Source organism: Thunnus albacares, chromosome 6 (genome assembly GCF_914725855.1).
Source record: "Thunnus albacares chromosome 6, fThuAlb1.1, whole genome shotgun sequence".
NCBI classification, from domain to species: Eukaryota; Metazoa; Chordata; class Actinopteri; order Scombriformes; family Scombridae; genus Thunnus; species Thunnus albacares.
In genome coordinates this window covers 8,864,180-8,884,334 of record NC_058111.1, presented here as the reverse complement: position 1 = coordinate 8,884,334, position 20,155 = coordinate 8,864,180, and the positions used below count along the sequence as shown (strand labels likewise).

General features: G+C 41.4%; 1 protein-coding gene across 3 annotated transcripts in view; it reads left to right on the top strand.

Moving 5' to 3' along the window:
- The window catches only part of fndc3a (fibronectin type III domain containing 3A), a 53,354-nt gene that overhangs the window by 3,642 nt on the left and 29,557 nt on the right, over positions 1-20,155 (top strand). For 2 of the 3 annotated variants that reach the window (XM_044355010.1, XM_044355013.1), the window contains exons 2-3: positions 1,462-1,605; positions 18,363-18,438. In XM_044355010.1, coding sequence (XP_044210945.1) covers positions 1,495-1,605; positions 18,363-18,438 — 187 coding nt within the window. In that variant the 5' untranslated portion in view covers positions 1,462-1,494. Of the gene's footprint in view, positions 1-1,461; positions 1,606-12,072; positions 12,884-18,362; positions 18,439-20,155 lie in introns of those variants that run through there. The other variant, XM_044355011.1, reaches the window with a different exon arrangement.

The following is a 20,155-nucleotide window of genomic DNA, read 5'->3' as shown; positions in this document are numbered from 1 at the left end:
TGGAAATGTATAATGATCACTCAAATCTTTATTTCCTGTGTGAGAACACACCCCGCCACTTGGGGCTTCCAGTGCATGAAAAGGTGTGGAGGTGTGTGGTCAGGTGCAAATTTTTAAAGTAGAGAAGTGCCTGTGTGATGTGAGCTCATGACCCGGCAGTGGAAAACAATCATTGTGTTTGGAAATGACATATGATGTACGTCAAATTCCAATTATTTGCATTTAGCTTTTCACTTGTGTCCTTACTGGAAACAGTTGTTCATTTAGACAAATACAGACCATGATGTCATCATAAAATAGAAAAAAAAATACATTGATGAATAACAGATGGTCCTTTTATAATGGTTGTAACCTCCTTTTGAAGTCAGTATTTTAAATGATGCTTGTATTATTGTTTTTGATATACACAAATAAATGCTTGTAACATCTGATATAAATTATAGAGATATTGTTTTGGAATCAGAACAAACCTATCAATTCCTAATGATCAATACAAATATCCACATCCATCCCTTCATCTAGCCATCCTTTGACCTGTCCCGTGTTCATATTCATAACTTGCTGAGATCTTATAGCCAGAAACAATGAGAATTCCCAGATTTTTATTTTGCTGTGATACAAAATAATGAGAAGAATAAAATAATTTTAAAACACTGTAGCCAGCACCAGCAGTAGGTTTCAGTTGGTTACAGTTGAACACCTTGACACAGTTTACAGCAGTTGCAGCTTAACTGACATCGTTACATCCACTTTTTGTCGGATCTGTGCAAATATTAACAGACATGTTTTTCACCTACTCCACAAATTCAATTATTAAAGCATCATCTGTACTGTACGTACTCCGTCATTACAGCTGTTTTGTGATTGTTGATTTGTTAATTTGTAGACTTTTTAGTTTTTCTCTGTTCAGCTTGGGGCTAATCAAGCCAGCCACTTTACTAGCTATCTTGAGCCAATGCTTTGCTAATGCAAATTCAAAGTAACCGTTAACTGGCTCGCTGTTAAATATTTTATTCTTTTTGTGTATGTTTACTAAAGTAATTATAGTGCTGTTCTTCCTATGAGGTGATCTGTTACAGATGATGTTTCTTACTGGCATTAACAATGTAATTAATTTGACAGCTAGCATATAGGGTAACTTTTGTGAATGTCCCTACTGTACCTTTTTAATTTTTTACAATAACTTTAGTCCAGCTCAAAGGCAACCTGCTGTCTTCAGCCTGTATTGGAAGCGTGTTCAGCAGTCTTCCATTGAAAGCAGTCACATCCCGGGATTTTACAAATACAGCGTTAGGTGATAATACGCTTATAATGAACACTAGAGCGGAAAGAGAAAACCGGATGCTTTCTGGGTAAATGTAGTTCTTAGCACATGTCTAATGAAAGGCTGGAAGACTAAAGACAATGAGCCCACAGACCTTTTGTGGTATACTTTTGCATTGATTACTGTGTTTGTTGCAGGAGTACCTCTTCAGTGGTGTGAATGAGGGAGACATGGCAGACCACACCCCACCTCTGGAGTCCGGCCAGCTTCTCAGCCCTGAACTCCCAATCCTGGCCTCGCCGCCACCCCCAGCCATGGTCAACGGGGAGGGCCCCCAGCAGGTACCGCTCACATCCCTCTGCCCTCCTGGCTCTCTGCTATTAGTCACATTCTCTGCATCGAGTCTGTTGTGTCAGAATTCTCCTTTCAGCAACGTGCCTTGTAATTACAGTTGCGGGGAGTTGTTAGAAACGGTGCCTCTGGCTTATTTCGTCTGTTTTTAGCTGTGACTGCTCAGTCGTTGAACTATTGACTGTTAGACTGTAGCTAAATTTGCAATGTAAAAAAAACAAAGGCGTAATACCACATGTTGTCTGTTTGTCTGCAATTTTGCTGAAATATCAGGTTTTCTTCTGGCCTGAGAAAAGTCAGGAATATCTGTTCATTATATGCACAACAGTAGACTGCACTGCAGAGCCTGGGATATCGGCGCCTTAAAATTGTACATTCAGGGACGTAACGAGTGAAAATGAGACATTTTTAGCGGGCACATTTCTAGCACTTACTGAAGAAGTAATAACTAAAGGCAATGACATAGCGTACGGTTTGACCAGCATAGCAGGGAAACATTAATGTGCTATTAGACCTGATAAGTAGTCAAGAACAGCTCGAGCCAGGATTGATTTTACCAATCATTAATAAATCCAAAATGTGTCCGAAGCCTCGGCTTGTAGAATTGTGTAGTGAATTGAGACATGACTGTATGAATCGGTTTCATTTTACATTGATTATTTTATATTTATCTCTTCCCTTAACTTACCGCAGTAGTGGAATCATCAAGATTATGATATCTGAAACCCAAATATACTTTCAAGGATTCTTTCACCCTATTGTGTCGCTATAAAAACAGCTGATACAGTGTCATAATTGCAGTATTGAAGTATCTACTTCTTGTGAAACCTCACGCGTTTGGTGACAAAACGCAGATCTTACTCAGAAAAGTATTGAAACAACCCAAACGGGTCAGCTCTCCTCACCTCAGCAGTTCATGACTACATTTCATAGGCAACAGCTGTGTGCTACTTATGAACCACATCTCTCTCTCGGTCTTGATAGCGGCCTTTATGGGTACAGGATATAGGGCGATATCCCCCATCATCTCTTGTCAATTACAGAGTGAGATTGAGTGGCCATGACAAGCCTGGGTGATTTCCCTGTCATTTTGATGGTCATCAGTTCGATTTGCTTAGTTTCCGTGACTTCCTGGGGGACGGCATGGAACCCACAGTGATATCTTTTCCGTCATTTCCTCAGTCTTATGCAGTTTGTCCAGATAAGACTTGCTAATATTAGCACTGCCCTATAAACATGCCTTTCCCCAGCCATCTTGTCATTTTCCACAGTGGAAAAACCCTCTCCTGAATAAGGCTTTGTTCACATAGGGATCAAATTTTGCTGGTTGTTTTGGGCCGCGCGAGTGTTGTTCTCATGGAATTCAGTCGCCTTACCGACTCCCACAAAGGTTACCTGATTACCTGTACACATCCCATGTCAGTGTTTACAGTGGTTTATGTGAGCCAGCGGAATAAAATGCAGCTGTTCCTTCCTGGCTTACGGCATTACCGCCCTCCTGTTCAGACCAATTTTAGTCACTGCATGTTCATTATCACTGAAATGTACTGAAATGTGTTCTCATGAGGTGGAATAACAAGTATCTGATAACACAGAGCAGTTACTGTGCTTTTCCAACACAGACTTTGGTTGTTTTTTTTTTTTTTTTTGCATTATGCTTTGTGTATCCCTCTTAGACATGTCAATACCTAGATACCTGCTTTACAATTACAATCTGATTGATTTAAATGAGATTAAATGTTCTATTGAGCTGAGATTTTAAATGATTTTATATTTTTAATTGTACATTAAATTAATTCTTTGATGGTAGCTAAAAAAAAAACAACAAAACATCAAGTATTAAGAACCTTGTGTGCCAAAAGGAAATACGTCTGTTGTCACACCAACAATAGTAAACAATGGGCAGAGACACACAGGGCAACCTTTTGGGCTGCTCCTATGGATGTATTTGTCACCGAAACGCTGCCAGAACTTGATATTGTGTACTGTGGTTTCAGGGTCAGTATCATCCATCTGCATCCATCATTTTCAACAATGCTGTACGGTTGCATGTCCTTGCAAATAAAACGGCTTATTACTTCAGTTATTACCTTTTGTCCTCGAGGAGTTGTGTGTGTGTGTGTGTGTGTGTGTGTGTGTGCTGTGCAAATGCGGTTTCTAATGCTAGTTTGTGATATATTTTAGTATTTTATGATTGTTTCATGTTTTGCATGTTATTGTTTTGTCTAGATTTGCGTCATTGTTTTTTTTTTTTTTTTTTTTGCAGCATCTGAATTACACTTCCGAGCTTCCTGCTGGCTGCCGTGTTGTTTATTGTGCAGCCTGTCATTTTCATCTGCAAAAAAAAAAAGGATTTATTTTTTTTAGGAAGTGAATGACTTTGAAAAGGCGTGTGACTGAAGGACTGAACAGAAGAGTCGTGGGTCACACACACAAGCAAAACATTACTAGAGGCTCAGACTAGTTAGTTGTAAATTTGTCCTAACTGGGTTTTTGACATCTCTATCAATTTTGATGACTTTCTCCCGGGATAAAGATCAGATCTTTGAATTGATGTAGCTAAATCTTAGACTTTAAAATCAATCTGGCTCCTCTTTGCACCCCTCTCTCTCTCACAGCGTCTGTGATTTTTGATTGTAGCAACCTTTTCATTGCAGTAACCTTTCAGCTGAGTTAGTTTTCTCATTGGAAACCGGCACTCAACACAGTGCTTTCTCCCATCGAGGGAGTTTTTTAGTACCTTATGAAAAGCACATATTCCAAAAGGAGATATTGTGTGATTTTTATTTTGCGGCATCGGTGTCTCTCCATCACCTGGGTTGACTTCAGTTTTGCATTATTCGACGCAGAGCTTTTCAGGGATTGTTTCTAGGACGTTACCGCGAATAAAGATGCAGCTCATGTGTTTGTGCCGTCCGAGGAGGTGTGTAAATATCATGACAGCTGCAGAGTGAGGAGCACGAACCACTGGAGGGGTCTGGCCCTGACAGAGCGAGGCAGGACCGTGGTGACGGTGAAGAGGATTCACGGCGATGGCTGACCCCTCCGTTTCTGACCTTTTACTCGGGAGAAGCAGCAAGGACACCTCATTCTTTGTTCTTGGTTTCTTTTATCCCAGCCTCGGCTTGGTATTAACGCTCTGTTGGACCAATTATTCTGAGTCAGAGAGGAAGCTGTTGTCTTGGGGTCATTACCTGAGATGATTCCTTTTTAGAGATGACTTTGGCTCCAGCATGATTCACTGCTTCCATCCATTTAGGGCCCCCCCCTCCTCCTCCTCCTCCCCCTCCCTGCAAGTTTTTCCTGCTCTTGTTGTTTGGTTGGTAGCTAAATTGGTAACAGATGATTGTGTCTGTTTCTGTCAATGTTTAAGCCTTGCTAATGGCTTAGGTACTTAGCTGTTTTCTGTCCTGATGGATATATATATATATATATCTTATACCATTTTGTGCATTGCTTTTTTCATTAGATCTGCCATTTAATGTTTTCATGTGCTTTGTGCTTGTTTCCATGTTCCTCTTTTTTTGATGGGTTTTAGGTCTGTTATTGTAACCTGACAAGAGAAGTGATGAAAACACCTTTGAGAAAAAAATGATAAGTCATCAGTAGAAATGGTTCATTTGCAGTTATTTTCCAAAATATTCTCGGATTATCACTCTCTGTGTACAGACTTCTTGCCGTGCAGTTTCTGGTAATCTGCTATGACATGAGCTGAGATTGGAAAAAAAAAAAAAAAAAAAAATCAAGAACCCACCGTTTCCACCGGTTGTGTGTGAGGGGAACGCACGGCATTAAGTAGTAACTAAACACATTAAACAGGGAACACACAGCCGTGAGTGTGTGTGCCCTGTTCGTGGCTACGTGCCATGCGTGGGCTAATGTTACTGCGGGATAGTGAGACCTCATTCCTGACTCAGCCATCTTTTAGTGTTATAGCCTTGTATGCTATAGCCGGACACAAGAGACCACGGCCTTGGACATGTGACCCTCGAAAGCTTGCCAGAGGGACTCGAGATGTTGTTGTGACAAAAAACGCAACCCACTCTACTTGTCTCCTGGTCATTCACTGCATCATATGTAGAGATGCACCGAGCCCACTGTTAGTCAACTATTGTGAGGAGGTGGGCAGTGCGTGACTCAGCAGTGTTAAGGACACTTTTCTTCTAAGCCAGTGAGACAAACCATGCCATTTTACTGAACCGTTTTTTTTAGAACAAACACAATTACGGCATTAGGGCTGAGAATCTCTAGGCACCTCACGATTCGATTAGATTCTGATTCAGAGGGCTACGATGTGATGATGAAATGATGATCTGTGCGTCTTGATGCGTCAAAAATGTTGATTTCTATACGTGATTTGTTTTTTTTGCTCCCTGTGTGACTACTTGCTACTTTTAAAACACAGTGTGTTTGTAATGATCCGTAAAGAAAATAAACAGGTGAATTTACCTCCATTATCTTTTATTAATACAAGAAGTGGAAGAGATGTGCCAACATATTACTCAGCATTGCAAAGAACCAACAAGAAAAGAAACAAAAAGTGTTTACACGTGTGTTAACACGGACTTGAGCATATTCTGAGTCACTTGATAACATAAAAAGCTGCCCTTATTCACAAATAAATAATAAAGACTTCTCTTTAACTAAAATCATCCTGTTATGGGCGATGAGCATAGAACCACTCAGAAGAAAAAACAAAACAAGACATTTACCAAAATCAAAAACAGCCTTCATACAAAAAACGATATAGAATTCTGTATCAGCAGCTCTCGCACAAAAATAAAGCTTAAGGAACATGTGGTAAAACGATAAATAATGGAAATAATATAAATAATAGGTCACAATGAAATCATGACAATGCATGGAAGTGCAACATAGCAAACGTGCTCAGCTAGCGAACGCTGGAATGTGCAAGTTCTTGTGTAAGAACAGGAGCCGGTCTACATACTGCTCCGCCGCGCAGTAACCACATCCCCTGCAGTAGAGAAGACTCTCTGCAGAGACGTCGGTGCCTGGAATACACAAGTAGCCTATCTCTTGGCCAACTCGGAAATCAGAGGAAACATCACCTCATTATTACTCCACCAGCTGAGAGGGTCCTCCAGAAAGAGAGTGAGTGATGGAGCGCTACAGTACTCGGTCACTTCCTCCTCAGCCACCGGCATAGGCTGACACGGGCCGCTGAACTCTAGCATCAGTGAAGATCCGCCCCAGGAGATTGACTAACAGATGATGAAGCCCTTCTTTTTGGGAGCAGAAGGGCTTCGGCGTTGCTCCTCCTCAGTGATCTCGGGATGACGGGTGTCCTCTTCCCTTCACTGTGTTGTGCTCTCTGGGTTTTCCCCTTCTTGTACTTTCACCACCTGCTGTAGGTAAACACAACGAGAATAGGTAAACACAAAAGCCGTACATTTTTAAATCACAATCTCAATATTTGAAATCCAAACCACATTTGAACTATTCAGTATCAAAATCCTTGTATTTTTTTATGGAATATTTGCTATTGTGTCAATTGGATAAGTTAAATAAATGTCTTAAGCCCAGAGTGACATGTTACATGTTTTAAACGGCAGAATTAACTCTAGTGATGCAGCCTCAGCAATCACTCTTCCATATGTCTCCACTCACTCCTCCTCTGAAAGGAAAGGCAGTCCCTTGAAACGCGGGTCAAGAGGAAAGGCTATATGAGGAATGTTTCTCTCCCGCTCACTGGTGTACCTCTTGCTGAGGTGTCCGTCGATGGCCTGCTTTATCTCCCAGACCACTGATGACTCTCCAGTACCGTCCTATGCGCCTGTCCTCGCTGAGAGGCCAGATTTAGTATGTTGGCATAACATCTCACACGTAGGAATTCACCCAGTTGAGCAGCAACGACCACGTTGAGTCGTCATCAGTCACTAAAACTAAATCTTTGGTAGTGAACTGATATTCTTCTGCTACGTTCACATTTGCACTGGTGTGGCTCTTGTACATTGCTCTTGTTTGGAGCACATGAGACACTAGCCGCCAGTCATCGGTAAATTTAGTGCGGAGTTACGGCGACATAAGATTCTGTGGCAGTGGATGTCCTATCATATCACATGTTAACTGCTATCCTACCCGCTTTCCTCAATGATTCCTTGACTTCAGTTTTGGTGTTGTTGTAGAGTGTTGGTATCGCTGGGTCAGTAAAAAAAAAAAAACGTCAAGATGGGATGCTGTGTCTCGGCTCCAAAGTGGGCAACATAGCACAAAAGCTCTGGTTCTGAGTAGGGGCATAAATGTTGAAGCTTCGTTATCATTTGTTCGATTGTTCTCTGGTTTGCAGCAGCTACAACCTGCTGTTTTTCTTCCAACTCCGAGCGGAAATGTGAAATATGGTTTCCCATGTTTGTTGTGTTCCCAAAATGGTTTAGTTTACCATGTTTTACGTCCGTTATGTTTCACCATCCAATTGGTTCAGCCGTAAGGAACATAAACATGAGCCACAATGCACGAAAGAGACATAATCTTTCAAGAGAGAATCGCGATGCATCTAAGAATCGATTTTCTCCCCCACCCTTATATGGCATTGATGGTTATAATATTGTTTAATAATACATATATTGATCTGAGCACCACTCGATCACCATTCATTTCAAACATCTAGAATTGGTCCATTGACATAGAAGTAAGCGCTACAGTTGATCAAGATTGTCCTGACAGCTTCCTGTCACACCTTAATCAACCAGTTCAAACATTAATAAAACAGAAAATTAGCAGATTTTTTAACTTAAAATGGCATTTTGTGTGATAGTAATAATTTATTTGTTTTGAAATCACAATTACATCTTGGGCTGGCTAGAGAAGATGTAATCTACCTACCTTCAGTAGAGAAGGTTGACTGACCAAACAGACTGGTCAGACTAGAAGGACCTTGGCCGGGGGGGGGGGGCTGACCTAGAACTCAAGGACTGACAAAAGTACAAAGTGCCCTAGCTATGAGAGATTGCTCTGGGAAGACTACACTCAGTACAACACTTCACATATCTGCTCTATGTGAAAGATAAGCCACATGGAATGTACTCGTGAGGAGAAAAAAAACACATGACGGCATACCTGGAGTTTACAGAAAATTATGTGAACCTTCTAGAGGACATGAGCCAAAAAATAATGTGGTCTGATTTAACAAAAAAAAAAAAAGAACACTTCAGCTTAGAGTGGAGATCTCTGTATCAGGACTACCACAAGCTATCACCCATCTAACACCAGCTCTATTGTGAAGCATGGTGGTGGCAGTGTCACACTAAGTTCTCAGTGGGCTTTTCAGTGCAGTTTTTTTAGTAGGTTAGAAGGAACAAAGACCTGAACCAAATGCAGGCAAAGTCATGAGTAAAATCATTCTCACTGTGCCATTATTTATTTAGATGATGATTTGACTCTTAGCAGGACAGTGATCCTAACCACACACCCAGATCAATACTGGAACAGCAACAGAGCAAGACCAGATGAATCCTTAATTGACTCTATATTAAATCTCTTTTTAAAAGTAGGCAAATGAAGACTGATCAGAAAGCCTTCTTTAGAAAGAAATGGAAACAACGGGGAAAGTCCATCGTGCCAAACAGATGCCTTTTATGTCATAAATTTGAGTTTTTATCGTCCTTATTCATTGTTCATTCATGCATGTAACTGAAATGTATAGATGTCATGATATAACATCATTTTATCATAATATGGCCCCTCTTTTAAACATAATATACCATAAATGAGTTTTTATTTAATACAAAGCCTGAAGTCACCTCAGGTCAATATTGGTTGGTGACTGTTCATGAGTTCATAGACATATTCTCAGTTGAATGGGAGCTAATTAACATGGTACACAGAAAGCTAGTGGAAAATGCAGCTCAAGTTTCAGACTATACTTTGATGTATATTCTTGACTACGTGCTTTGATAATGTCGGCAGTTCCTCTGACAAATGCAGTTTATTTCCTCTGTGACTTTAGATGAGCATAACTGATTTTTACAAGAACCCGCTACAGCACGAGCACCTCTTGGAAAGATTTTTCTTTCTCCTCTCTTGTTTTTATCCTACTATTCTGTCATGCGACATTTCCAGGGGATCCTGGAGGGTGGATCAAATTGCCTCGAATTATCTTTGCACACATAAGCATATGCCATCAGATGCTTAGGAGATTGTCAGTTCCTGGCTAGTTCCGACACTGGCAGGATTTTCCCTGTGTCATTTGGCTCCTGTTTCCTGTCCACCCAGCTGCTATGTCACATAAACGCACAGTAAACAATTAAGAGGAACAAATAGTGAGAAACCTGAACTCTGAGTCACCAACGGCAGAGAAAACGTCAGAGCTAACAGCCATGAACGCACAGAGCAGGCCCATTCTCCTGGGTAATAAAACACAGCGGTTGGCCACCTGTGCGACAGTGTGTGCTAATTGATCTACACTCTATTTGCATAGGGCTCATGCATGGACGCAAAATTTTTCCAATGGTGGGAACAAGATATATTGTTTAACTTTCACACATACTGTTCTATGAATCCGTGGCAGTCACTGTGATTTTCTATTGTTCCCATTCTCTTAATGCATGGTCTCTTCCATCCAGTGCTGTTAAAATGATTTTCCCTTCTTTGAATGTGACCAGGAAACCAGTGCACACTATAATGTTTAGTCATCTGTGTGAAAATTAACCTTTGCAGTGTCATAGCACTATTTCAGAGGCCAATTAAATCAATTTTTAATTTTTAATTCAGAAATTGTGTGCTTTTTGCCTTTTGTAAGCAAATGTTGCCTTTTATGTCTTTTTTTTTTTTTTTTTTTATGATAGAGGTCTACCAGCATACACACTTCAGATGTATGCTATTACATCAGTATTGCATTTGCATTGGTTGGGGTGAGACATGAAATACAACGTGTTTCCAATGCAGCGACTGTTATTATACTAACACGTACTGAAATGCAAGTCACGGATATAGTTCCCATTTCAGCCGTCAGGCAGAATAAATATAACACTATATGTTACCACTTCTAAGCTATCTTTTCTCTACTGCCATGACATTAGCTAGCTTTGTGGCTAACTAGAGAACTGATTTAGCAGCAGATAAACTGCAAGTATGAGTTTTTATAGCATTTGTGAGCATTATATTGATGAGAGAAAATGTCAGGAATGCCGTTCATTTACTCGCTAGAACTGTCTTACTAACTGCTTAAGAAATAAACATAAAACCAAGTTTGTCAACAGCTTTTACACCACTCAACAATTATAATTCAAGTCATATGTTTGACTCGTAAATGAGCACCTTACCGTGAATGACATGTACCAGATGCACGAATGCCGACGCCGTTACGCTCTGCAGTGATCAGCGAGTGGTGATGTGTTTGGTGAACTCACAGGGATTAGTGTGTTACAAACACAGCGCCCTCTGGTGGACAAACTACGCAATAGCAACACAATTACTGTAATTTCTTGTAAATTATCAGTCATTATAAATATCAATACTAGATTAACCAACAATAAGCTTAAATCGGCTCATAAAATCAGTCAGGCTCTATTACTTTAAGTTTTTCCCTGCCAAAAAGACAAAAGACTGTGCATGCTTGGTTTATTGTAACGCATATTTTAGATGCATAGAAAAAAAACCTTTCCTGATCCACTTTGTGCTTTGTTCCGTAACTCCTAGGCTGTAGCTGTAGAAAGAAAATTTCTTTAACAGATTCTAAGCACGGTGCCCATAACATATTTCTTATTTGATCAATGCAAAATTGGATCCCTTTATTAATGAGTGTGCTGTGTAATGTGTTTTCGTTTTCTTATCATTCTTCTTCTTCCTCTTATAGAATTAATTTTACTTCATAATTCCCTGAAGTCATCTTACTTCATAAGCCTATTGTACTTGGACCCTGCAAGCAGCTCTATTTATCTAACTCCTTAAATCCATCTTTTTTTTTTTTTTCATTTTACACAGAATAAAATGAACAGTAGGATTTAATTTTGTGGATGGTTTTTATTGTACTGCTTACCGAGCAGTATCAGTGACGCAGAGTATCTGTTAACTTGGCACATGCTGATCAAGTGATCAGCGCTGTCGCTTTAAGAAATGATCCGTTTTAGAATGAATAAGGACAGATGTTACAGAAGCAATGAATACTTGCGAGCTCTGTTTATTGTGTTGCCGTACGAATGCCGTCTCTGTTTTGACTGTCAGTGGGATGCTTTGTGTGTCTTTGAAGACTGTAGAGAACTCAAGGCTGCAATTGTCGCCAGAGCTCGAGCTCCGCAATTGAACTCCCACCACCTCATCTCTTCTCACATTGATCGGAGTATTAAGAGAGAGTGTATGGCATGTCGCTCTGTGAATGGGAGAGAGAGCCAGAGAGAGTATGAGGGGGAGGGAGAGAAGGGAAGGAAGGAGGGGAGGGGAGGGGAGGGGAGGGAGGGAGAGGGACTGTAGCGTAGTCGTATATGTCAGCCTCAGAGGCTGCGTGGGTCGTTCAGCTCTCTCACGCCATTGTTGTTGTTGTGAAAAAAGGCAGAACAAAGGACTCCCCACGCTATGGAACCCTTATACCTTTGCCGGCTCAGCTGTGCTATGATCACACCCTGATGGAATGCTGTTGAAATTAACCATATTAAGGAGCACAGCAGGCGTTAACTGAGCTGGCACACAGTCAGTGACAGAGACAAGAAGGAAACTGAATAGAAAACTGAGGCATCATCATCACAAGTCCTCCTCATTTTTTGGTCCTGTTGTCTTGGGTTCATCCGCCTCCTTTTTCCGGAAAGTGGCCACTGCTGATAAGGTTTCAATCCTTTCTCTGAAGGTTTGGCGCGGACATCGCCGTGGCTTATTTGTTGAAGGGGTTGCTGTGGATACTGACGGTAGGGAGGCTGCACTGGAGCCAGAGGCAAGAGTGAACAAGCCGCCCGCTGCAGAGACTGCCGCTATGGAGCAGATGAGGCTCAACCAGGCTAAGCAAACATGAGATTCACGGCACACTTTCTGTGAAGGCTACATCCAGCGCAAGAGACTAAGCCCCACACGCCTACATAGCTTCTGCTGCACTCCTTGTGTCTCGCCAGCTTCTTCCTGGATTTTGTGCAGGAGTTGGTGGAAGTGGAGGCTTGTAAAGACTCCAGCCTAGCCAGATGTGTTAGCATCGCAGGTCATGTGATCTCTCAGGAGGGTTGGGTGAAGTGGTGGAGGGTCTGGTAGACCCTGGAGCATCTTTTCCTTTTCTCTGTGACTGCGTGAATAGCAACGCCTGAATGAGAAAAAGCAATGCGGGCAACAGTAAGTAGCAGTCAGAGCTTTTGCAAGCAAGATTTCCTTCCTTTCAATGTTATCAACATGCAGTGAATTTCACAGTATTGATTTCAATTGTAAACTTCCAAGGTTAAAATTTTTTTAATTTGAAACAAGAAAAATCCTCCAATGTTTGCTTCACACAGAAGGGAGTGGACAACAAATGTACACATGCACCCGACTGTGAAGTGCCTAGACTTTGATTCAATTAGACCTCCCTTGCCCCAGAATCCCCCCCCCCCCCCCCCCCCCCCTCCCTCCCTCACCCTCCCCACTATTTACACTAGGTGCTGACGCTGCTTGTGTGGGTGTCTATGAACATATGACATTCAGTGTGTGGCAGTCAAAGGACTCGTCCGTCTCCCCGCTGAGCACATGAATGGGAGCAGTGTCAGAGATGGAGGTGCTGATGATTTCTGTGCTCAAAGAGAACCATAGCCAAAGCCCTTTGCCAGGGGAGTGTAGATTCTATGACAGCGACTTCCGCAAGAGTGAGGTAACAAGCGCCCACACACTGTGCCGGGCAACAAAAACCTAGTTAGTAAGGCTGTAAGATTAAGTTAAGAAAATGATGAAACGAAGATGATTTTGATGGTATTTTAATGGTATTTTGAGTTTATTAAATTCCGAAATTGTTTTGTCATAATTGTTTTTGTTCTCTTAATAATTTTCGATTCTGATGCTCCAGTCTTTTTTGTAACGACAGAAGTAGCATGCAACAGTGTAGGGTAGCAGTGTGCATGTGATATTTCCAATCAATAGTTTAGAATACTTGGATCTATGGTTAAAACTAAAAATAAAACACATGTAAAGCTGATAATGCCAATAGATTATAGTATATTTATATACCAATTAGGTATGTGAGGAAAAATGGTTAAAAATCATGATTTCTTTGATAATTTATAATTTATAATATTGACACAATCAATATTTTTTGACATAGAAGCTAATTGTTATTTTTTACTATGTTAAAAGTAGATTGAAGTAACAATCAGATCCTGTGTTTTCTGTTTTTTTTTTTTTTTTTTTTTATTTGATCTGTAGGCAACACATGGAGTGAAATGTACAGGTTGTTATAGTTCTTATGTCATATGTACAGTAGGGAAAATTACACACTTTTGTAAAGGATTAAAACAATGACATTGTGGTAACACATACTTGAGGTTATCAAGTTAAAAAAAATGAACATTTCATTAGATAACTCACACACAGTGCAGCTTCAGATATGTATAAATGTATTGTGATGTGGAAGGCATTGTGCATTTGCTATTGCTAGCAGTCATGTTTGTAAGCATCTTTGCAAAAGCAAAGGTTTGCACACCAAATTTATGTTTTTCTATTTGTCTTCTTGTAACAGTTATTGGTTCATTAAAGGCTTCCAGAAAGTCTCATGAAGATTATTATATGGGTTGTAAGGCCAAAATCTGTTTTATGTCAAATCAAAGCTGCGTTTATCATACCATACTGCTTCAAACAATTCTGGATTATCTGGATGATATAAAATTAAACTGACTATAAAAGTTAATGTAGAATGAGCTTGTGAAGTCACAGTTATTGATGTTTCGAATTATTGAGATATGGCACTTAAATCACACTTAAATCTCCCATATGGAAGGAGAATTTTATCTTTTGAAAACTTATGTTGTAGTTTTATGAATGTATCCCAACAGCTAAATTGCTCACCCCCAACTCTCTTAGTGTCATTCCCATTTTTTTCCTGCTGTTTTCTGCAGCTAATGATTATTTTCATTTTCAATTAAACTACCAATTTTTTTTCTTGACCAAAAACAGTAAAATGGCATTCACAGTCCACTGTGATGCCTTTAATTTGCTTGTTTTGTCTAATAGCCATATGAGAAGGGAAAAACGAAATGTTATGACTATAACATATATAGTATGGGATATCACACCACTGTGTGGCCTAATTGAAGACACCTCTATTCACACCTTTAAGGCAGATGATCTGTGGTGACCTATGTGAGGCCCCGCCTGCACATATATACATCCGTCACCACTGTCATCCCTCATCCCTCAGACACAGCAGAAAGGACAGAACGAGCCACCGAAAGGGCTGTCACATCCAAATTGTAAAACCGAACAAAGGTGTGCAGTGATGACCAACTGGCTGCCGCACAGATATCGCTCACACATACTCCTTTGATCAAAGCCCAATATGTTGCCATGCCCCTGGTCGAATGTGCCCTCACACCTTAAGGCAACGGAAGACCTCTGTCGTTGTAAGCCAAGGAGACAGCCTCCACGATCCAGTGAGAAGGGTGCTGTTTAGACGGCGCTTTGCCGCTACCTGGATTAGCAAAACAGACGAACAACTGGTCACATATACACGCACTCTGAGTCAGGGCCGGGCGATCAATGAATTTTATTTTCAATCACGATTTTGGCTTCCAACGATTATGAAAACAAGATGATTGGGATAAAACGATTACTGGGAACGACTCTCACTGGGAATCCACATAATAAGTGAGACATGAACGACACATAAGCGCGCTCTGTCCGTTAATTCCACACCAACTCCGACCTGTGTTCAGTATCTCTGTCCACACAACCAGCCATCTTTCAGCAGTAGCTCCTGTGGAGCTCAGAGGCCAGACAAACTGCCTCCACCAGGCTGACTGACAGCAGAAATTTACTCAACCAAAATAGTTTTCATGTCGGCTCCACGGGAAGAAATGGACAGTGTTTGTATTTATTGATTCATTGATTTTATTTCTCCACCCACCATAGCAAGTGAGGGGAGTCTGTAATGAAAGAGACAAGCTCACAGACAGACTGGGAGCCTTGATCATTCACTGTATACCGTTAATAAACAAAACAAACATACTGCAGGATATTTGGTGTGATTTAGACAGCTGTCTGTGCAGATTACGCCTCACTAAATGCAACGTAAATTGACTGGAACCATAAAAAAATACGTGGGTTTCCGTGAGATGCACGTCACTCCCACGTGTCTCGGAGTCTGTGTGGATTGATACATTTCATAAAATGGAAGGATTTCTGTTTTGATTTCTGGATCAATGAGTAATCGTGATCTCAGTATTGACCAAAATAATCGTGCGTAGCACAGTATACAGGGAATGCAACCTCCTCTGTTCCTCAGATGCAAAAGGAGGGGGACAAAAGGTCAAGAGCTCAAAAGCTCAAAGATAAATCCCATGAGGGGACGCTGGATTTAACGACAGGACTCGGCCAGTGGACTCCCTTAAGAAACACATGGCAAAAGGGTGAGCGCCTGGCGTCACTTAATCAAAGCCAGCAGCTCCTGAAGGAGTGTCAAAACATCCACAGTAGAGCACTGAAATTGGAGTACATTTCGGTCCTGACACCCCTGCTCGAAAGCCTGCCCTTTATAGGCATATAGGCCTCTAGTGGATGATACCGTTGCATTTTGGATTGTTGCCACCACACCTGGGGGCAGACCCTTAACTATTAAATTGGACCTCTTAACAGGTAGGCATGCAGTCGCCACAGTTCTGGTCGCTTGAGAGAGGAGGTCCCTGCGGAGAGGAAACTGCCAGGGCGTCGCTGCCAGCAGACTGATTGTTTCAGCATACCATGATTGCAGGCCACTGAGGCGCCACCAGGATCAGGGACAGATCCTGCCAGCACACCCTCTCAGGAACAGGCAGTATCATTTCCACTAGGCAAAATACATACAGGAGCATGTTGGGCCATGGGTTCACTAGCTGATCCATTCCCAGAATTCCGTTGTGGTCCATTATGGAAAAGAACGGGGCAGTGGGTATTTGCTCTGGAGGCAAAGAGGTCCGCTTCTGCTCTGCCAGAACAATTCCATATATGAGCCACGACCAATGGGTGCAATCTCCACTCTGTCACAAGAGGTCCCCCCCCTAGAGAGAAGGTCCACCCCCAGGTTCAGGCAGCCTGGGACATGGGTAGCTCTGAGAGGCAGGGGAACAGGGGAGGCAAACGGTTCCCTCCCTGCTTGTTTATGTAGGAAACCACCATTGTATTGTCTATCTTGATCAGAACATTCTGGCCCATCAGAACCGGACGAAATTGCGTTAGAGCTAAGAAAGTTGCTTGCAGCTCCAGGTGGTTGATGTGAAGCTTGCGTTGTACTGAGGTCCAGACCCCTCTCACTGCCACACTGTGGCACAGAGCCCCCCTCCCCTCAGGGAGGCATCTATGGACATCACCTTGCAAAAAGACACCCTCCCTATAGGGGACCCCTGACCTAGTAAACCAGATTCCCTCCAAGGGAGGAGAGCCAACATGCAAGAACAGGTTATCGTCAGCCTCCTCTGGAGATGGCATGGCGCAAACAGCTGATGAGATCGAGTCCAGTGTTGAAATGCTTGCATCTTAACAGCCTGAGCCTCACTACAGCGATCATAAGTGCCATCCAGAAACGCAATATGCTTCGCAACTGAAACTGAAATCGTCCAGATAGGTTAATATGTAAACACCTCTTTCGAAGGGGAACTAAAGCTGCAACACATTTGGTGAAGGTGCGGGGGGCGAATGACAGGCCGAACGTTAGCACCAGGTATTTGTAGGCTGTTTTTGAATGCAAACCTTAGAAACTGCTTGTGGTCCGGGTGTATCACTACATGAAAGGAAGCATCTGTGAGATGCATTGCTGCAAACCAATCCCCTGGGCTGATCGCGTTCAGTAGCCATCTGAATGTTTTGAACTTGGGTTTCACATCACGTCTGGGAATGATGCTGCGCAGAGCTTCTGTCGGCTTCTTCCTCAGCTCAAATTTCGCCTGGATAGTGTTGAGTGACTGCCCAAACAAACCCTTAGCAGATAGTGGCTCATCCAAGTAAATAGCCCTGTGCTTATCTGGAACGTCGGGGAAAGTCAGCCACAGGTGTCACTGTGCTACCACTGTAGAAGCCATCCCTCTGCCCAGGGAGAGCACTGTACAGCAGGACATGTGGAGAATATAGTCCGTGGAAATTCTGACCTCCATTGAGAAGAGGAACCAGCGGACCACTGGGGGGCATCAATGTCCCAAGCTCCGCCAAGACATCTGACGTAATCGATTATCAAAATGTTTATGCTGTTATCTCTGTTGTTTGTATCTGGTTCTGCCAATGTAACCAATATACAGTACAAGGCAGCACAGAAATGTTCTCAAGAGGGAGATGTGATCAGATTTTTTTCCCCCACTATGATTTTCAAATGATCTTATCTTTACTGTCACACCAAAGATTGTGTTAAGACCATTGTGTGCTTTTCAGTATAATGTTGCTCCTTTTGTTCATACGAGAGCCATGGAGGAAAATTTTCTAAAAATGTTAAAAATCTTGCTCTTCCAATGTCAGAGTGACCTCCAGAAAATAAACTGTGGCTCTTGTTCACACATGCCAAGTTGTCCACGTACAAGAGTGGCCTCAGTTTTAATTAACTTGTCGCTGTAGAACAAATGTCACACTTATTTTAGATAGTCAAGTGAATTTTCTCCTTGTTTTTCCACAGGTAATCCTGGTGCAGGTAAACCCAGGTGAGGCCTTCACTATTCGACGAGAGGATGGTCAGTTTCAGTGTATCACAGGTAAGAAAGCAGTTCTCTTATTATTGTACGTTTATCTTTTTTCAGTTTGACGAACACGATTGAAACACCATATTTCACTGAGACTGAAGACCAGTGAGAGGAACCTCAAAGATGCAACCGTTAAATTCACCACGAGGTAGCCAGAGCCAGCTAGCCACCTGAAACCAGGCACAATAGTCCCGTAAACTGCTGAGGGTGAACGCATAATTTTCACGTCGTAGTTTATAGAACTGTTGTGACTCAACAAAGCTAATGTAGCCAGCTATCATCTTTGTTTTACGTTTTGACTGAAAATAACCTTTTTGTGCACATTTTAATAATTCAATTTCTATGATTTAGACATTTTACACCTCATGCAAAAATTTAAAAAATGAAGGAAGAGGAGGATAATTCAGGTGGCGCTCCTGTAAGAGAAGACAACATAGCATTGAGTCGCTGTGTCAGTTTCAGGGTGTTGTGGGTGGAAAAACAAAGGACTTGTTGGCTACACACTTCATAGGGCTGATGTATGCCTCATTCTCTAATGTGAGAATTAGCTTTTCCTTGTCTTATATCATAGTAAACTGTATATCTTTGAGCAGGGTTGGGTTCTGATAGCTGGTTCTGTTTTGGACCTGGTTCCCAGTCAGCAGAATACCTGGATTTGTTCAGCTCCGATGCTCGTGAATCTTTTATCAAATCTTTCATCTTTCCTCACTCTTTTTTTAATTAGCAAAGAATAGAAAACATAAAGGTAGCAGACACTTTTTTTTTTTTTTTGCCAACCAGTGCTGACGCTGGTTAAAATGATAGACATCATTGCATCAGACCAGCTGTAGCTAATTAATGTTAATTCATACTAAAATACAAAGTTTGGCTGTTTCCGTGCTTGATGTGCTCTCTGCAGCCAGTGTCTGTATTCAGTCTAAGATGGTTCGTGAGTGAAAAGACACATCACTCTGTAACACCACTGTATCGCCGCAAATGAGCTGATACCTTTGTTATTTGGAGCAAGTAGCTCCTGAATCACAGTAGGCCATAACTGTTAATTAAATGTGTCAGATACAGATAATTAACCTTTCATATTTTATGCCGCTCATCTAATTTTCAGGTTGTAGATACGGGTTTTGAACATTAATGAGGCTGCCACTAAAAACAGCAATGTTTCTGCTCTTTCAGCCAACATGGTTATTAGACATGTTAGGGTTGAAGTTATTTTAGCTTTTAGTCACATGCAAGTATGTAAAACTAAACCTAGTAACGTTCAGTAAGTGATTCGAAAGGGTTTGAATTTGATAACTGGATTCAATTCTGAATTTGAATTCGTTTTAAAATAGGATCCCGTCCCAACAGTTGAGTTTTGGACCATTGAATCGAACAAAACAACATTTTGATGACATCCTTTGATGCCACCATGGGCTCAAGGAAATGGTACTTTTTCACCATTTTCATGACACTTTTTTTTAATTGAATAATCCAGGAAATAACTGATTAATGAATAATATAAATAATGATTAGTTGCAGCCATATATTTTTCTGATATGGACATACAATTTAGCAAATATCTGAAAAATCGTATAGAAAGATAATCAAACTGATGGTCAGTGCAATAAACTGTTGCACTTTTACATCAGAATAAACGCTTCACATGTAAAACAAAACTTGGATAACTGATTTCGGTTTGTTTTTTTTTAAAACTACAAATTGCTTTGAATCATTCATTTGGAAAATGAATTTG